General features: G+C 42.3%; 1 protein-coding gene across 2 annotated transcripts in view; it reads left to right on the top strand.

Annotated features, from left to right (window-relative positions):
* The window catches only part of MFSD10 (major facilitator superfamily domain containing 10), a 73,664-nt gene that overhangs the window by 23,049 nt on the left and 31,473 nt on the right, over window positions 1-19,142 (top strand). For both annotated transcript variants that reach the window (XM_061583536.1, XM_061583535.1), the window contains exons 6-9: window positions 1,539-1,727; window positions 10,926-11,034; window positions 16,241-16,343; window positions 18,730-18,838. In XM_061583536.1, the coding sequence (XP_061439520.1) occupies window positions 1,539-1,727; window positions 10,926-11,034; window positions 16,241-16,343; window positions 18,730-18,838 (510 nt within the window). The remainder of the gene's footprint in view (window positions 1-1,538; window positions 1,728-10,925; window positions 11,035-16,240; window positions 16,344-18,729; window positions 18,839-19,142) is intronic.

Below are 19,142 nucleotides of genomic sequence, written 5' to 3'. Positions count from 1 at the left end.
TGGACAAATGTCCAGTACTGTTATTTTCCCTGTATTTTATTTGTTACTAATAGTTGCTTGCAGTACTCCAATTTTTTTCAGTTGCTTGTATCTTGTGAAATGGTTACAATGTTTAGCGAGCAAGTTACAAATAGTTTTAGAAGGGGTGATTCACTTTTCATGTTCCAGAAAGCTGATCACACTTGGGCAGGGACAGGCAACTTTGTTGGATTACTATTGCTACTATTTAAAGTCTATTTGGAAACTTCTTTTAGATCAGTGCTTGAAAATGCTGAACACAATATTCAGCAGTCAATATTCAAATATTGAATTGTACCAATTCAAAGGGACAACTCATAAGAGAAACTATCCTTTAGTGTTCTACCTTTGACCTGGAAATGGTGACCATCCAAAAATAGCCTTGATGGACACACAGGCACAATTATAAAAATATCCTTATGGGGTGGAGCTGCCCTCTGTGCCATGCTGGTCTGTTTACAGCTTGCAACTCGCCCTCACAGCAGCTAAGTAGCTTTAGGGCTGGGTGGTAATGCCATCGCAAAGACAGATGTTCTAGCTAGTGGTCCTTTTGCATCCCCCAAACAAGCAGAATGTCTGGGCACAAGCCCCCCCAAAAGATCAGCCTAGGGGACTGCTTTCCCTTTCACAGTTGCAGCTGCGTTCCAGGCAGCAGCTCCTCATTAGGCTCCTAGGCCAGGGAGTGGGGCAAAGCAGGTTGAAAAGCTCACTCTTGATGGTCTTAAAATTTCTCTCCCTGCTTCTGTGAAACTGACAGAGAAGCCCTAAAGAGATTTATTCAAAAGTAAGTCCCATTAACTACTTGCACCCCAATGTGCATGTAGGATTGCAGCCTAATCACATTTTTTCAAGAATATGGCAGTGGCCAAGCAACAGTTGCTTTGATGTCTTGTATTCTGCAGCCTTCTTAACTTCACTTGACATTTGAAAAGTATGTGTTGTCTTATGAAAATCTTTGTATCCGAGTTTAGATATGTTTAAATGCATAATAAATTAGATTTTTTTGTATTTGAGCTTTTCTTGGGATGACATTTTAAAAACATCCTGCTTGTAATCAAGACTGCTGGGAGTATTCTAAAAAGTTTGTGTATGAACGCCTAAAAGCTTCAGAAAATATTATTTTTCTTGTTATTCCCTGCTTATCACTACTTATTTCATTTTCTTCCTGATTCCCAGTGATGCCCGCAAAACACAACACAAAAATACACAGGGCTGTATTCAAGTAAGTCCTACTAGAGTTGACTCATCGAAATGAATGAATCTAAGTTAGTCTTGTCAACTTTGATGTGTCTAGTCTGAGTAGGACTAGCATTGACTACCACCCACACACTTTATCAGTACAACTGAAAACATCTTAAATTGTGAGTATACGCTAAGCGTATACTTTCCCCAATGAAACCAACAACATGGATTTTTTATCAGTAAAACCAAATGTGCAATTATAGATAATTCTGAATCATGCCAAGATTTGTGAATGGGGTAGAAATGTTACTAAATAAATATTAGTTCTGTTTCCCTAGGCAATGATTGGTGTGGCTTTCTCCTTGGGTTTTACCCTTGGACCTATGTTTGGAGCATACCTCGCCAAGGAGACAGAGAAAGGAGAAGTCTTCTATGTTCGGTCTGCTATCTTTGCTGTCATATTTGCAGTTATTGAGTTGGCTTTCATCTTCATCTTGTTGCCGGAGACGCTCCCGGAAGAAAAGCGGGTAACGTATTCTGGAAACAGATAGTCACCATCTTGGTCTTACATAACTTCAGAGAGCAAGAAAGACTAATCCCTCTGTTTTTAAGCAGTATCTGTTACAAATAAATAAAATATAGTCTTACTCTGCTCCATGCTCCAAAATAAACCTGGAGCTCCATGTATGCTACCAGCGAGTGAGGGATGCAGTTCACTAAGATGCTCTTGTACAGTTCCTAGTCACTTAATGGAACATATAAATAAAATGCCCCACGGTAGAATACTATCTCTGTTGTCCTAGTTGGAGCATGATATGTAGATGGAAAAGGAAGACAGGGCTAAATGGTAAAGATGTTCTTCAATAATTTTTCACTGTGCTCAGATAGTTTTTATTTATTAAACTTGATCCTGACATTAGCAGTCTTTTTAGCTACTGTTACCTTTTTAGTACTAAGAAATTATCAAGTGCTATGTTATGTTTATGTTCTGAACAGACAAAGCGCATGATGAGTGACATGCTTAACAAACAGTTTGTTGTGGGCTCTGGAGTGTATGTGTGTGTGTGGACATCAAATGGCAGTGTGGGCTCTGGAGTGTGTGTGTGGTGTCAAATGGCAGTGTAAATCAGGACCAGACCTACCATTACCCAGAGTGTGGCAGCTTTCATAGGTTCCAGATTATGGGTGTCATAAAAGGGCAGTAAATTGTTAAGGACATTGCTTGAGGACGTTGACAAGGTGCTTGGACAGGTTTGTGCAACCACTTCTGTGCTGGATCCTTGCCTTTCTTGGCTAATAAAAGCTAGCAGGGATGGAACAGCTGGCTGGGCCAGGGAAGTGATTAATGCCTCTCTGCGAGAGGGGGTGGTCCCTGGCTGCCTGAAAGAGGCAGTAGTGAGACCACTCCTGACAAAACCCTCCCTGGACCCAGAAAATCTTAATAACTATAGGTCGGTAGCAAATGTTCCATTCCTGGGCGAGGTCATTGAATGAGTGGTTGCAGGCCAGCTCCAGACACTCTTGGATGAGACCGATTATCTGGATCCATTTCAGTCGGGTTTCAGGCCTGGTTTTGACATGGAAACAGCCTTGGTCGCCCTGTATGATGACCTTTGTTGGGAGAGAGACAGGGGGAGTGTGACTCTGCTGATTCTCCTTGATCTCTCACCGGCTTTCAATACCATCGACCATGGTATCCTTCTGGGGAGACTGGCTGAGTTGGGAGTGGGAGGTACTGCATGGCGGTGGTTCCACCCCTACTTGGTAGGTCGCCTCCAGAAAGTGGTGCTTGGGGAACATTACTCGGCACCCTGGACTCTCCAGTGTGGGGTTCCGCAAGGGTCAGTTCTGTCCCCCATGCTGTTCAACATCTACATGAAACCGTTGGGTGCAGTCATCCGTAGCTTTGGAGTGCGTTGCCGTCAGTATGCTGATGACACGCAGCTCTATTTTTCCTTCTCATCTTCTTCAGGTGAGGCTGTCAATATGCTGAACCGGTGCCTGGCTGCGACAATGGACTGGATGAGGGCTAATAAACTGAGGCTCAATCCAGACAAGACTGAGATGCTGCTAGTGGGCGGTTCTTCTGACCGGATGGTGGATGTCCAGCCTGTTCTGGATGGGGTTGCACTCCCCCTGAAGGAGCAGGTTCGTAGCTTGGGGGTTCTCCTAGAACCATCTCTGTCACTTGAGGCTCATGTAGCCTCAGTGGCATGGAGTGCCTTCTAACAACTTCAGTTGGTGGCATAACTACATCCCTATCTGGACAGGGATAACCTGGCTTCGGTTGTCCATGCTCTGGTAACCTCCAAATTAGATTACTGCAATGCACTCTACGTGGGGCTGCCTTTGAAGACGGTTCGGAAATTGCAGCTTGTGCAAAATGCAGCGGCCAGATTGGTAACAGGGACCAGACGTCCGAACATATAAGACTGATTCTGGCCCGCTTGCATTGGCTGCCTGTATGTTTCCGAGCTTGATTCAAGGTGCTGGTTTTGACCTATAAAGCCTTTCGTGGCTTGGGACCACAATACCTGATGGAATGCCTCTCCCAATACGAACCCACCCGTACACTACGTTCAAGATCAAAGGCCCTCCTCCGGGTGCCTCCTCCAAGGGAAGCTCGGAGGGTGGCAACAAGGGAGAGGGCCTTCTCAGTGGTGGCCCCCAAATTATGGAATGATCTTCCTGACGAGGTACACCTGGCGCCAACACTGTTATCTTTTCGGAGCCAGGTCAAGACTTTCCTGTTCCAGGCATTTTAGCATGTGTTTTTAAATTGTTTTTATATTGTTTTGAATTTTAAAATTGTGTTTTAAATTGTTTTTAAAATATGTTTTTAAATTGTGTATTTGTTTTAATGTTTTTGATTGCTGTAAACCGCCTAGAGACCTTCAGCTAAGGGGCGGTATACAAGTGCACTAAATAAATAAATAAATAAATGTATTATTATTTTATTTTTGTTGCCCAAGAGGAGGAGAGACTCTTGTGGGATTGTCAGGTGGCAACATTAAGTTGGTTATTATGCACCTTAACTTGTTGAGGGACTTGGTGCCATTTACTGTTCTGCTTTAGTCAGCAAAATCTCTTGTGCCATCCCTGGTGTAGGTGCAGATAAAGTGAAGTCAGACTGATTCCAAAAGGTATTGCTAAAGAGTATAGTTATTTTAATGTGGCATCTCTCAGCTATCACATCCCTTGAATCTTGGGACATTAACAGCACAATCCTATACATGCCTACTCAGAAAAGAGTCCCACTGAGTTTAGAGGGGCTTTTTCAAGTAAGAGGGTATAATATTACAGCTGAAGACTCCTTAAACATGTTTTATGGCACAATTCTGTGCATGTTTACTTGGATGTAAGTCCCACTGTGTTCACTGGAAGAAACACCTATGTAAGAACGTTTAGATTTCAGAAAAGGAAAGTTACCATATACTGAATAAAAATAATATTAAAAATGTATTATAAAATGATCCATAACAATGATTTCAAGATCATATAAGTTCCCTCCACAGCTAGGGTGAAATAATGAAGGATATCAAATCCTGATATGTCTAATCTGCCATTGGACTCCTGGGTTCACTCCCACATAAAATATCTCCAATTTAGCCTTACTGACTTCAAATCTGCCACCAATCCATATATCAAAGTGCTCCATGCACTTCCAGAACTGCTCTTAAAGGGTCCTGAAATGGTAGTGCATTGTCATCAATGAATAAACTGATGTTGTGCTGTACTCTATTAATTATTGGCCCTCCTATATTAGGGTTGCTTTGTAAAGCTACTGCTACTAGAGAGAGTATTAGAGTGCGGATAGCGGATATCTCTGTTTCGCCCCAGTCTGTATCTTAAATTCTTTAGGGTCAGAGCTATTTAGCCTTACTTTGACTGATGAATGTTGGTACAAATATATCGTTGTTTTGCCAAGAAAGGCACCTATGTTTCATTTGAGCATCAGAGGATTAAGAAGTTTCCATTCAAGCTTCTCAGAGGTCTTGTATGCATCAAGTGAAAGGATTGCCAAGGGTTGGTGTAAACCCTTACTATGACAGATCTCATTTAGACATCTATTAATGGGATTTGCAAGCTGTCTTCCTGGCATGAAGCCAACCTGATTAGGGAAGATGTATTCAGTAATAAATGTGTTTAGCCTCAATGCTGGGGAAAGAGCCCCCCCCCCAAATAATTTAATAGGATGGTCAGGTGAAGAACCAAAATGTCCCTGAATTTTTTAATATAGCCATCTATACCTGGCACTTTATAGTTCTTAAGTTTTTAATAGCCCTCAACACTTCCTCATTAGAAATGTTTTGATTCTAGCTACATGCTGATGGGCTGCATTTGGGTATGCTGCAAGTAAGTATCAATGTCCCCTTTACATGGCTCCCTGATCTGTACACATTTGCATAAAAATGGGCAAATAGACCTGCCATTCCATTTCAGTCAAAGTGTAACCACCTTTATGTCCTATTGGATCCCACCTATCTGGTGTCGAGCTTCTTTTTCATTGTTTGTTAAAAGTTTATAGAGTTCTTATCCAGAAATCAATAATAGTTTGTATTTAAATACATTAATTGAGCCACAGTCTTATTGAAATATAATGCCTCCAGTTGTGCCCACTTTTTAAATAAAAGTCCTGTATGCTCTGATGCCCCTTGTGTTTTGTGTTACATCTCAAGCTCTTCCATTTCCTGCTGTAGTCATTCTCATTTAGTAGCTGAAATTTATGCACACCCTGATGACTACCTTCCTGACATCCCATACTGTTGCCATGGGTAAGCCATCATAGGAGTAATCATTTAACATAGTCGTCAGTCTCTCTACCATAGTCTGTTTTTGCAGCAATATGGGGTGGACCCACCATACCAGGTTGGTGTGTTTGTCCTGTAGCTTTTTTCGACACACACATACTGAGATACGATCTGAAATCTCCATACACCTGATCACTGCTTCTTCCAGCTTTCTGCCCATACCATGGATACCAGAATATGGTCAGATCTTGTGTACATTGCAATGTCATGGGGAAAAAACATATATATAGTTTTCCTTATCTAGGTGTAAGGAACACCAAGCATCCACCAAATTATGTCTTTTGAGTAGGCGGGTGAATGCATGTTGCTGCTTAACACCGCCAGGCTCACAATTTATTTATTTATTTATTTTAATATTTATTTATTTATTTATTCATCCCACCCTTCCTCCCAGTAGGAGCCCAGGGCAACAAACAAAAATACTAAAAACTCTCTAAAACATCATAAAAACAAAATTTAATATATTTTAAAAGTCTGGTTTTAAATATCTTTAAAAACATCTTTTAAAAAATGGTTTAAAAAAGCAATTCCAATACAGGCACAAAGTTGGATAAGGTCTCTACTTAAAAGGCTTGTTGAAAGGGGAAGGTCTTCAGTAGGCCCCAAAAAGATAACAGAGATGGCACCTGTCTAATATTTAAGGGGAGGGAATTCCAAACAGTAGGTACCACTAAACTCAAGGTCCACTCCCTATATTGTGCGGAACAGACCTCCTGATAAGATGGTATCTATAGGAGGCCCTCACCTACAGAGCATAGTGATCGACTGGGCATATACGATCTTTCCCGAGCTGTATAGGGCTTTGTACACCAAAACCAGATCCTTGAACTTAGCCCGGTACTTAGCATCATTATCATCATCATAATGTGTAACCACATAATCTAGCTGCTTCTTACTGTTTGTAGGTACTAACCTGATGATGATAATACTGAATTCTGAAAGCTGTGGCCAAATATGCCCACAAGGTTTAACAATAACTCTTAGCTATAAGAGTAAAATAAAATATAAACAAACACAGACAACAAACTTTTTTTAAAAAAAGTAAATAAGGATGGGGCTGGGATTGATTGGGAAAGAAAAAAAACATGCACAAGCTGAACAAATGCCACCCAACCCCCACCAAACATTTCTAAGAAACAAAACAAAAAGACTTCATCCCTTCCAAGCACTGTGATTGGAGAGTGCTGGGTGGGGTGACACTTTCTAGCCTTCCTCCCTCTCTCCCAACCTGGTGTTCTCCTTATATGGTGGTGTAATTCCTCCATTCCAAACCCCTTATCAGTTTGCTTCCTGTGATGTGTTTCTTGCAGGAAAACAGCATCAGGGTTGTCTGTTTGCACCTGATTGAGCACCCAGTGGCACTTAATTGGAGTATTCATCCCCCAGATATTAAGATTTGGTACTCTTGAATCTCCTCCCCTCGTATCCTATTTGTTGAGGTCAGGACTCTGTGGGCAGCAGTGGAGCAGATACGGAAATCTTCAGAGCAGAATCCTCAGGACCTTGAACTTCATAAAAAACCTGAAACTGAAACAAAAACAAATGTACCTGAGGGGCGGTCTCTTCCGAGTGCCAATGATGCTTCTGGTATGAAGAACCAGCATGCAGGCAATAATCAAATTTGGGGTTTCACTGAAGCTGTCATCAATGTCCATATGACCATTCATTCTCCACACACCCCCAGACTACAAGGTGAACCTTAAGCAACTTACAGCATCAGCTGTGGAATTAATCAAGAAGCATAGAATAACAAAGTAAAGTGCATTCCGCCACTCCCTGTTATATCCTCTTTCTGGTTTGGCAGACTGGCTCATTTGGGGGGGGGCATTGCTTAGGTCCCACTGGATAGAATGATTCCATTCACTTGAACTATACATCTTCTGAGGTAGAATTCGCTTCTGCTGGCTCAGATGGTTTGCAGTATCAGAATCATCATCTGAACTGGCCCAAGTTTAACAGTTGGGTGGTGGGCACCTGACTTCACAATGATGGCAGCTGACCTTTTTTTCTTTGCATAATGCTCTGCATGCCCCAACAATCAATTGATCATTGGGGCTTGCAAAGTGCTGTGCACTGTACTTTGCAGCCCTCAATTATAGTCCGATCATTGGGTCTAACACTTTGCTGCAAAGCTCCTTTCAGCACAGCTACATCTTTACGTGCTCCACGCCTAGCTGTAGGGCAGGTGGATGTGGCTTGGTCAAAACAACCTTGTAGGCCAGATGGGAAGACTGGAGAGCTTAATTAGAATCATGTGCCAGAGGCTCCCCACCACTGGATTACATCCTTGAGATTAATTTGAGTTTGTTAATTGGCAGTGGAATAGAATTCCTGATTCTCAAGTATAGATATAGAAAATATAGGAGCTGGCAATAATAGCTGACTTCATATTATGTTCAGATCAAGGAAAGACAATGGAGAGAAAATAATTTTGAAAAAAATTGCATCTATATTTATTTATTTATTTTATTTATATACCTTATTGGAATAGATTTTCAGGATAATGGTCATTTTTTACTCATGACAAGAATGATTGTATTAGTTTATTTTGTATGAAATTACATTTAGATGAAATATATTTGAAATTCTTTGTAGAAATTTGAATATCATTTACATTTTAAAACTTCTCTAAATAGGAGGTTTATATTAGCTTGATTGTGTGTGATCCCATGTTCAAATAATGCAGTTCCTAGTTCAGATTGAAGAAATGATGAGAGAAGCCGTGAAAGGTCAGGATGAGTGCAAGGCTCAGCTCTCCTGCTCAACAGTTTTTTGGGGGAAAATATATTTCAAATCGGTGCTTCCACTTACCCACCCCATGCTGCGTGTTCCTTCCCACACTTTTTCACCTGAACTTTTCAGAAAATTGGTCACTCAGAATGAGAAGCTTCCTCTAGATAGCTCTGTGTGTGCATTGTATTTTGAAATGTTTGCTTGTGTGTGGTTGTATTTATGGATTTAATCAGTTCATGACACCTGTGCTGTGCTTACTCCATGTAGAATTCTTACATAGTATCAGTATCTGACATGTTCTAGCTTTTGATGAAAATGTTTTTAATAGATAGCATTAATTTAAATTACGTTAAGAGTCTAAGGCTAAAGTGAGTTGCAATCTGTAACTCCTATAAGTTCTGTTGTGTATGGGCCATGATATTTGCATTCAACTTTTTTCTATTGGTTCACACATAACACTAAGTCATGGTTTAGCACTATATGCACAAGCTAAAATGAGCCTGAGGAAGCCCTTTGAAGGAGTTTGTTGGGAGGATCACTTGCATTTAGTTTCATTTTCAAAACAATCCTGACATGTTACCAAAACCTCAGGTCAGTTTGTTTGTTTGTTTGTTTGTTTATTTATTTATTAAACTTGTATACTGCCCCATAGCCGAAGCTCTCTGGGCGGTTTACAACAACTGAAAACAAATACAATTTAAACTACATCTTTTAAAAACAATTTAAAACACAATTTAAAACATTTAAAACATTATAGAACACATGCTAAAATGCCTGGGAGAAGAGGAAAGTCTTGACCTGGCTCCAAAAAGATAACAGTGTTGGCGTCAGGCACACCTCGTCACAAAAGCCATTCCATAATTTGGGGGCCACCACTGAGAAGGCCCTCTCCCTTGTTGCCATTCTCCGAGCTTCCCTTGGAGTAGGCACCCGGAGGAGGGCCTTTGATCTTGAACGTAGTGTACGGGTGGGTTCGTATCGGGAGAGGCATTCCATGAGGTATTGTGATCCCAAGCCGTGTAAGGCTTTATAGGTCAAAACCAGCACCTTGAATCAAGCAAGTGGGCCAGAACTGGTTTTATATGTTCGGACTGTCTGGTCCCTGTTACCAATCTGGCCGCTGCATTTTGCACAAGCTGCAGTTTCCGAACCATCTTCAAAGGCATCCCTACGTAGAGTGCATTGCAGTAATCTAATTTAGAGGTTACCAGAGCATGGACAACCGAAGCCAGGTTATCCCTGTCCAGATAGGGATGTAGTTGGGCCACCAACCGAAGTTGGTAGAAGGCACGCTGTGCCACTGAGGCTACCTGAGCCTCAAGTGACAGAGATGGTTCTAGGAGAACCCCCAAGCTACGAACCTGCTCCTTCAGGGGGAGTGCAACCCCATCCAGGACAGGTTGGACATCCACCATCCGGTCAGAAGAACCACCCACTAGCAGCATCTCAGTCTTGTCTGGATTGAGCCTCAGTTTATTAGCCCTCATCCAGTCCATTGTCGCAGCCAGGTACTGGTTCAGCACATTGACAGCCTCACCTGAAGAAGATGAGAAGGAGAAATAGAGCTGTGTCATCAGCATACTGACGGCAACGCACTCCAAAGCTCCGGATGACCGCACCCAACAGTTTCATGTAGATGTTGAACAGCATGGGGGACAGAACTGACCCATGCGGAACCCCATACTGGAGAGTCCAGGGTGCCGAGCAATGTTCCCCAAGCAGCACCTTCTGGAGGCGACCTGCCAAGTAGGAGTGGAACCACCGCCATGCAGTACCTCCCACTCCCAACTCAGCCAGTCTCCCCAGAAGGATAGCATGGTCGATGGTATCGGAAGCCGCTGAGAGATCAAGGAGAATGAACAGAGTCACACTCCCCCTGTCTCTCTCCCGATAAAGTTAAGAAACAAGGCAGTTTTTATTAAGCTGTTTTGTTAAATGATAACCTCTGACATATATAACAAGAAGCCAGGATTCATTAAAAGTGAGACTAAATGCTTGTGGTCTTTCCAGCCATGTAGTAGAAGGAGAGAGGAGGGGATAGCACATGGATTTGAAGCTTTTTGCTCAGGCTTATTCTAGTTCATGTGTGTAGAACCAAAATCATGGTGTAGTGTTACGTGTGAACTAGACCAGCGTCATAATCCCTTCAGCTTCAAGATCTGTTTTTTATTTCTTTGTTAGGTATCATCCATGATGTCTGGCTTTCGGTCAGCAGTTGGCCTGATCAGTCCTTGGGCTTTATTCCAGTTCTCTGCAGTCAGCCAAAAGATGGAAACATCTTCAAAAGAGAGCAAGTCCTTAAGCTTTCTCTACTATTTATTAGGAGGTTGCTTATAGTATTTCAGACTCCACTGTCTTTTTCTCCTCTGCACCAATCCTGATATTGCAAAATGTTGTATTCTTCGCAATGAGGGCTAGCCCTTTCCTGAATTTATTTGCACTTTGTCTTGACATTTGGCAGTCATCCCAGTGAGCAAATTGGCTTGAGTTATGCATTTATGCAGCACATAGCATAAAACAACAATGGTGGAGATATGCTTTGTGTGCATGAGGCCTCTGACAACTGGAAAGATTTCAGGTAGGAAATTAGAAAAGGTTACTTACTGAGACCATTAGGGCAACAATACTGGCCAGAAGAACCATTGGCCTGATTCAGCATGAGAGCACCTCATAACTTTGTTTATCTTTTCTATATTAACAAATATTGTGTGAAATTACTGACTCCAAAGGAAAGTCTTATTTCTAAAGTTCCACCTTGCTTGTGTGCTTTGAGTAAGTTTCTGTTTGTAACATGCCTTCATACATACTGAATGAAACGTGAACTCCAAGATAAATAGAATACTTCTTTGATAATCCTGGTGAAAGGCACAGTTACCCTGTAGTACTAAGAACTAGTAATTACCATGGTATTTTTCTCATCTCACTTGGGTGGTAGGATAAGTCAAGTATTGAAGGTCTAAATGCATTCTCTTGGAGAATTGTGCAGAGAAAGAATCTTATAGTTTTTTTAAAAAAAAAACTTGCTTAAAACATTTTACCTCACTTTTAACACAACTTGTGGTAGCATATCTTTAAAAAACTAGTACATAAAACTCTTAAAATAATAACAATAATGCTTAAAAACAATTTTGTTTGCAAATTTGAAGTCCAATGCAGATATAATTGGCTCATTGTAAATTTTGAATTGCCAGGTGGGATCCAGGGATACCTTGTATTTCTCCTCCTCTTTCCCCCTGTCTGCCTTAATCATGGCTTGGTATTGCACCTGCGCCAAGTTTTGCCATCTTAAACCATGAAAATAATGTTTGAAGTAAATAAGCAAATCCTGGTTAAAGACAGACTGTTTAGTTACTGCTAGCAGAGATGACATTCTGATTAGCAACTCATTGCCTGCAGGCACTGTGGCACCTGCAACAGCCTTTAGTAGGTAGCCCAGAATGTGCAGGGACCCACAAAGCGATTTCTGTCAAATGAGCCAGCCTGGTTGCTCCCTGTCAGTGTTATTAGCCAATGAGTGAAGTTAGAGCTGTGATTGATAAATGAATGTTTTGGATGCCAGGCAACGGGAATCCCTGGGGTCCTAAAGAGCTGCTGTTTTGCCCTCCCTTTTAGTGCAATTTTCCTGCTTCTGTCTTTTTTTCCTAGTCCTTGAAATCTCCATAGTTCGCCCCTATTTCTCCCCTAGTAACCAGCATGTATCTTTCTTGTGCTGGGTTCTCTTGAGATTAGGTAGACCCTAGAAATTATTTTCTGCAAATACTGCTACGCAATAAGTATGAGTGAATGTTAAATGACTCATTCAAGAGGGCCATCTGTCGGGAATGCTTTGATTTGGATTCCTGCATTGTGCAGGGGGTTGGACTTGATGACCTTATAGACTATTCTATGATTCTATGACCCCCTCCTCATAAAAGGCATATTTGAAAACTTTACAGAGGCTTAGGCATCTTTTCTGCTTTGCAGGAACTAAAGATCAGGGACTTATTAAGAATTCACTTAAATACATGTGTACTCAGAAGTAATTCTCTTTGTGTTTAATGGGGCCTACTTACAGGTAAGTGGGTACAGGATGGAAGCCTAGGCTTTCGTTATGGTCAGCACTGGGGGGAAAACAGGAATCTTGGCAGGCAGAAATTCAACAGGTAAAAGCATTTTCTAGTATGGAAATACACTTATGGGAAAAGCTTCACCATTACTACTCTCTACTTTTGTGTTATTTTACACCCCATGGCAGCCATTTTGTGACTGGTACCCCCAGCACTCTCTCAAAATTTGAAATGTGTCCTCTGGTCCAAAAAAGTTGGCGACATTTGTTTTAAGCTATGGAAAGGCCAGCAAGGTAACACAGAAGGACGGGGTGGGGGAGATCGTATATATGCAAGGAGCCAGTATTACATCTGCACTGGACCTGCATATTTTATCAGCTTTTCATTTTCTACAACTGCAGTCAGAGCCTGATCTGAAGTTTGCAAAGTATAAGCAGTAGTTGCCCTAGGCTTTTGGAGGCCTTGGAAAAGAGATTAATTTGGGGGCCCTTAAGGTATGAAAGCAAGTCAGACATAACATTTCACCTAATTCTATACAATGAAGCTACAATGAAAGTATGCAGTAAATAGTGTCACTAATCTTTGGCTATATGAGCCATTTGTGTTCAGTCCTTTCTGCTTGGCTTAGAATTTTGAAAAAGCTAGATGAAGTAATCTGTCATTTGTTACTGAATACTTATGTAATATTTTTGTCTCTTAATGAATCGAATAATCAGCTTGAATCAAATAATGTCTGTTTTGTTGCCACATGTGAACTGCCCATCTTGCAGGGTCTGGAGTTAAGGTCCTTACAGCATTATTCTAATGTGTGCTTCCATGTGACTGCTGAGTTTCTACTTTCTCTGTTGTCAATATAACTATCAAATTGTTACTGATTCAAATCTAATTCAACATTGTGTCTCATAAGTCCCATGTTTAGAGATACACTTATATTGAACAATTTCAAGCAGGCCAGTATCTGCATCTTGTTCTTGAATCAGGGCCTTCTTTTGTGGCAACAGTTTATTCCTCTAAAGTACTTCACTGCTTGCTTAACTCTGATTCTCTTGTTGTCTTCGCTTTTCTCTTTGTTATTCCACATGGTAATGATGTGATATCATTTTGATTAGCTAAAAGGGGTGGTTAATTTAATGCAACTCTCCTTTTGCTACTGTGTTACTTCTACTAGTAAGACTGTGCAACTAATTCGGTCAAATCACGAACCAAATTGGGGCTGTTCCTGATTGGGTCAAAGCAGCTCTGGAGTAAGTGGGGTCCATCTAGAGCAGTGATTCCCAACCTTGGGGCTGTGAAGTAATCCGGGGGGGGCGCGAACAGTAAAGAAATTATTTATTTATTTATTTATGAAAAGTCTTCATTCCCTGGATCCTGTCTGCTCCCCACTGCTGCTACAGACTGCACCTCCCCTTTGCTCCAAATAAGAGGGAAGGACCTTAGTTGAAGTGGCAAAGCATCTTTTCAGGCATGCCAAGGGCAGGCGTCTACCTGTAAAACGTGGCAGACACCAAAGGAGGCTGAGGGTGGAGCTACCAGGAAGAAGAGGGGATTACTATGGCTGACTGCCATCTCCTCGCTGCTAATGCCCTTGCTCAGACCGAGAGGAGAGGGCTGTTAGTGAAGCAAAAGAAGCAAGGCTGCAAGGAAAGGCTGCTTTCCCCCTTCCTGCCAGCCAGCCAGCCTGTCTGCCTTTCTTGGCTCCTGCTTCGCTGCCACCTCCTTTTAAAAATTATTCTTATTTGCAAGGCCTCCCAGATCTCGCCTTTGGCGCAGATGGAGCTAAAGAGCAGTGAGGATGCTCAGGACTTGCTCACCCCCCATCCCTGAGGCTAAATGTGTGTATCAGTGTCCCCCCTTTCTTCCACTTGCACTCCACCCCCCCAATCTCTCTGTGACACTGTGGCAGTTGAGGGCTTCCCCCCCCATGTCCCTGAATGTAGGCATCCTTGCAGATGCTTGCAGGAGTGGCCGGCGTGTTTGTATGTGCGCTGATCTGCTCCACTGTCATTCCCAAGTGCACGCTAACCAAGTCATCAGTTCTGATGATCATCCCAAGGCCTAAAAGCACTAACCCCCTCCTCAGTCTATCCACCCTTTTGTCTTCACAATCTAGCATCCCCACCATGACCACATTGCTCCTTCTTGATTATTATTATTATTGTTACTTTTAAAAAGCTCAGCAGGTTGGCTGAGGCTGAGATCTACATACTGCAGCTGAAATGTATTTATTTATGTAATTGCATTTCTATCCCACCTTTCCTCCAAGTTGCTCAAGGTGGGGCACATGGTTCCCCCCTTGCTATTTTAACCTTACACAGACCCTGTGAGATACGTCCAAGGTCACCCAGCAGGCTTCATGGGGTTGACTCCTGGGTGGGGATTTGACCATGAATCTTAAGTCTAACACTGTAACCCACTGGTGTTGGGAGACAGGACTGTACATTTTCAGACTGTGCGGGGTATACCAATTTGATTGGACCTTTGCATTAAGAAAAGAAAGCAACACCTCCCTGTCTGCAGTGAGCTTTTAATGGAAAGGGATATTTGGAGATGTGATTTTGCCACGCACCATTTTTTTTCAATTGACACTAAAATTACAATTAGCATGGGGGGGGTCTCAAAAAATTTTGAGCTTACAGAGGGGTCCCGTACTCATAAGGGTTGGGAAACACTGATCTAGAGCAATTCAGAGCTGGAAACATGTGCGCTGACCCGATGCCCCCATCACTATCTTGTTTGATGGCAAGCATGTGACAACACAACAAGAGGTATGACTGGGCATATTCAAGCTTGCGTTGATGGTGTCACCTTGGAGAGGAGCTTCCACTCCATGTTGCATGCCACTGTCGACTTGCACCCCATGTCCTGATGCTGGCAGGGATCATGGACCAGAATTCCCACCCTCCCAGTCACAGGGACCCTCAGCCAGCCGCAGGGGCCCTTGGCCAGTGCCCAACCTGGCACTCACTGGCACTGAGCCTGTGGATGGCCCTGGTTTAAGGGGGGGGAAGCCATCTGACTGATTTTGGAGAGGGGAACTTGCTTGCCTGTAATGCTACTGAGTTAAATACAAGGCAAACTGAGACTCACTATAAAGGAAGCAGGCAGGATGGGGGGGGGGGGCTAATGTGTGAGGTCCTGAACGGTTGTTTAGTCCCTCCCCCCCCCACCACTGGTGTAGGATGCTTGGTTTGAAGATCATGGTGCATGCATTCTGTTGGTATGGCCTCAAATATTTACTTTCGTAGTAATTGTCCCAGGCTATGGTCTGGAGGCACATCAGGCCAGCACCCTGCTGAAGCCAAGCAGGGTCAGTTGTGGTCAGTGCCTGGATGGGAGACTGCCTCGGAACCATATGTAAGTCTCCTTGGGTTTCTATCATGAAATGTAGAAATGTAATAAATAAATAAATAAAATAATTGTTATAAGCTTGATTATGTTGTTTTTAAATAGATCTCAGGATCCTAGGCCTGGTGTATTTTCTATATCTCTTCCTGTTTTCTGGTCTGGAATATACTCTGAGTTTTCTTGTCCATCAGCACTTCCAATTCAGCAGGTATTTCACATGGTATTTCTCTTGTGTACAAAAATAGTAAGCCTTACAAGACACTGATATCAACATGAAGTTCTATCACTGTGTTTACTCAGATGACCTCCATGTTGTATATATATTAGATGTCATTCCCACCCACCCCCATAATGTGGACTCTGATTCAGAAAATTCCTCTAGTGTTAATCCTTCTAAAAAAAAAGCAATTTTCTTTTAAAGTATTTATCCTGTTAGCTTGCAGAAATTATCCTAAGTGGAAACTCAGCTGGAAGTCAGTCCTCACTATTGTGAGTGAACATTCCCACAGACATCTTATTTACTTATTTTCTCGCTATATTTAAGTCATGCCATTCCACCAAGGATCGCTCTGTGGCAATTTGTAATCTGTTGAGTTACTTTTTAAGGCCAGTCATTGGACTTTTATGGCTGAGCAAGGATTTGAACTTACGTTTCCCATAACTAAATCTGCACTTTTACCATACTAGCTTTGCTTGTGCTTTTTTGCAACATTTAGGCCGCATTCTCCAGGCTTGAGGGAGCTCCTGACAAGGTACCCTCCTGCAGACCCAGACTTACATAGTGCAGCTGCAGCTGAGTCTAGGAGACTGTCTGCTGTTTATATTTCCCACAGTGCCCTAGAGCTGGGATTTCTAAATTGTGGGAATGTACACACAAACACAGTCATTTTGAAGAAGGATATGTATCAAAAATATTTTTTAGCCTTTTCTGAATTGGCTCTGTCAGGAAACAGGGTGAGTGAGGCTACATTCCAATGCAAGTTTACTTGAGAGTAAGCACCATTTAACGGGGTGGGGGCAGGGCCAAAAAATGCTAATAGCACAGCCTTTTCTACAGAAAGGTTTGCTTTTATATCTTATATTTGTTCAGGTGTGGATTCATACTCCTTTATTCCATCCTCCATGATGACCGACAGATTGCCCCATTGCATTCACCACTTGACATATACCCTGAGCCACAGAGGCAATTAAGATGAAGGCTGCTTCTCACTGATTCAACTAGAAAGTCTATGGATAAAGGGGTGGAGCTGTATGTGTTGATCAAGTGAGCATGTGTAGTTTCTGCGTATGCGGCAGGCAGGCTAAAATTCTTGATTTTCCCAGGACAGCTGTGGTGGCCCTCATTGGCTACGAACAACGGAAGGCTGATTTCTCACAAATGGGCAGAAAACCTCCTCCACATTTTGCCCTGTATCTCTGGATCCACAAGGGCTAGAGACTTGCTTTTTCTAAAAAAATGAATGCTGAGAATCCAAGCCACCCAATGGGCTAAGCAGGCACTGGGTAGCATGGCTACAACCTGGGTAAAATCCATCTAACCAGGCAATATGGCAACCCTACCCTGGGCCCACCCCCTAACAACATTCCTGTATGATACTGTAATGATTTGACAAACGCCCAGTAGAGCAGAGGTTGAAAGCTTTATTATAGCCATGGCAAGGTTTCTTCTCGTTCAATGTTTTTTTGAACCAGGTGGGTTATCATCCACCAATAGCTCAACTTTTTTTAACCTATGCCCCCTTTGCTTAAAGATAAAGATCCCATGCACCCATTCAAACCTGCCTTGAATGACTGAAATAGCTTGACTTTTAATTATAAATAAAATGTTGGGCTTAATAATAAAAATGGATAAAAATATTTATTCAATTTTTTAATAATCACAAGGCATTTCAAATTTCAAAGAGCTTATTATTAATATGAGTGATGGTGCATTCTTGTCACAAGTTTTTGGATTCTGGGCACTGTGGAGAATAGAGCACATATTTGGTCATTTCCGATCTGTTTTGCTGCTTTGCTTTAATAGCCATAAGAGCAGAAAAAACAGCGTTGCAAAGTTATGTGGATGAAAATGGAATAATGAGACATCGAAGCTGCTCTCCTGGTTTGGGTTATGCAGAGAAACAGGGCTGATGGCAGGCATGTCTGGGCCTTGGGCACCAGCCTACCTCACCCCCTCTAAGCACAGGTGGTGTGGGGCTAATAAGTCCACCCACGCACCTCACCAACATCTAGTGTCAGTGTGCATGATGTGTGTACTATGCGCTGATGCCTGCCATCACCCAAGATGGTGGCAGGGACATCGACCCTTGGAGAAACACCTGCCACCATCTTGGGTGATGGCAGGCATGTGTGTGCAGCATGCATGGTGTGAACACTGATGGGAGAGGTAGATGGTACTTATTGAAGCCACGCTACTCTGTCTGTATTGGGGGGGGGGGCTCTGGGAGCTCCAGCTCCACAATCTGCAGGCTTTGCTTCCAAGGGACCATGTCAGAATTACTAAATTGTACAGTTTGGGGACATGGCCAAATGCCCACAGTCTATATTACTTAAGATATAATAGCTGCCGGCCATGCTGTTTTCTCTTCTCTTAGCCTGGAACAAGGGAAGATGTTTTTCTTCATTGGAATTACAATGGCCATGATCCAAGGAGGTTACACTCGCCAAATTAAGCCAGGAAATGAACTAAAGACTGTAAAAAGGGTAGGTTTTTTCCCATATAAAATGGTCTTATTTCGCCTTTCTTTTATTTCAAGTATACTTGAAAAATTTTCAGAACAAAATGCTTCTTCTGTCATTTAACTCGTAATGTATCCTGTTGATCTCTCTACTTCCATTTGTGAGAGGACAAAGCATTTTAACAGAAACATTGTTCATGACGTAGAAAGTTAATAATGGAAATGTCTTCTGAAGCCCTGAATTTATTCTCTCCAAATTTGTTTTTGATAGAAGGGTTGGGGATGATGTTGTAAGCCTTTGAGCTATGAGGCAAATATTAAATGAGATT

This window comes from Rhineura floridana, chromosome 9, assembly GCF_030035675.1.
Source record: "Rhineura floridana isolate rRhiFlo1 chromosome 9, rRhiFlo1.hap2, whole genome shotgun sequence".
In the NCBI taxonomy this organism is placed as follows: domain Eukaryota; kingdom Metazoa; phylum Chordata; class Lepidosauria; order Squamata; family Rhineuridae; genus Rhineura; species Rhineura floridana.
Note: the sequence above shows the minus strand (reverse complement) of the source record. Positions and strands in the feature narration are given on the sequence as shown.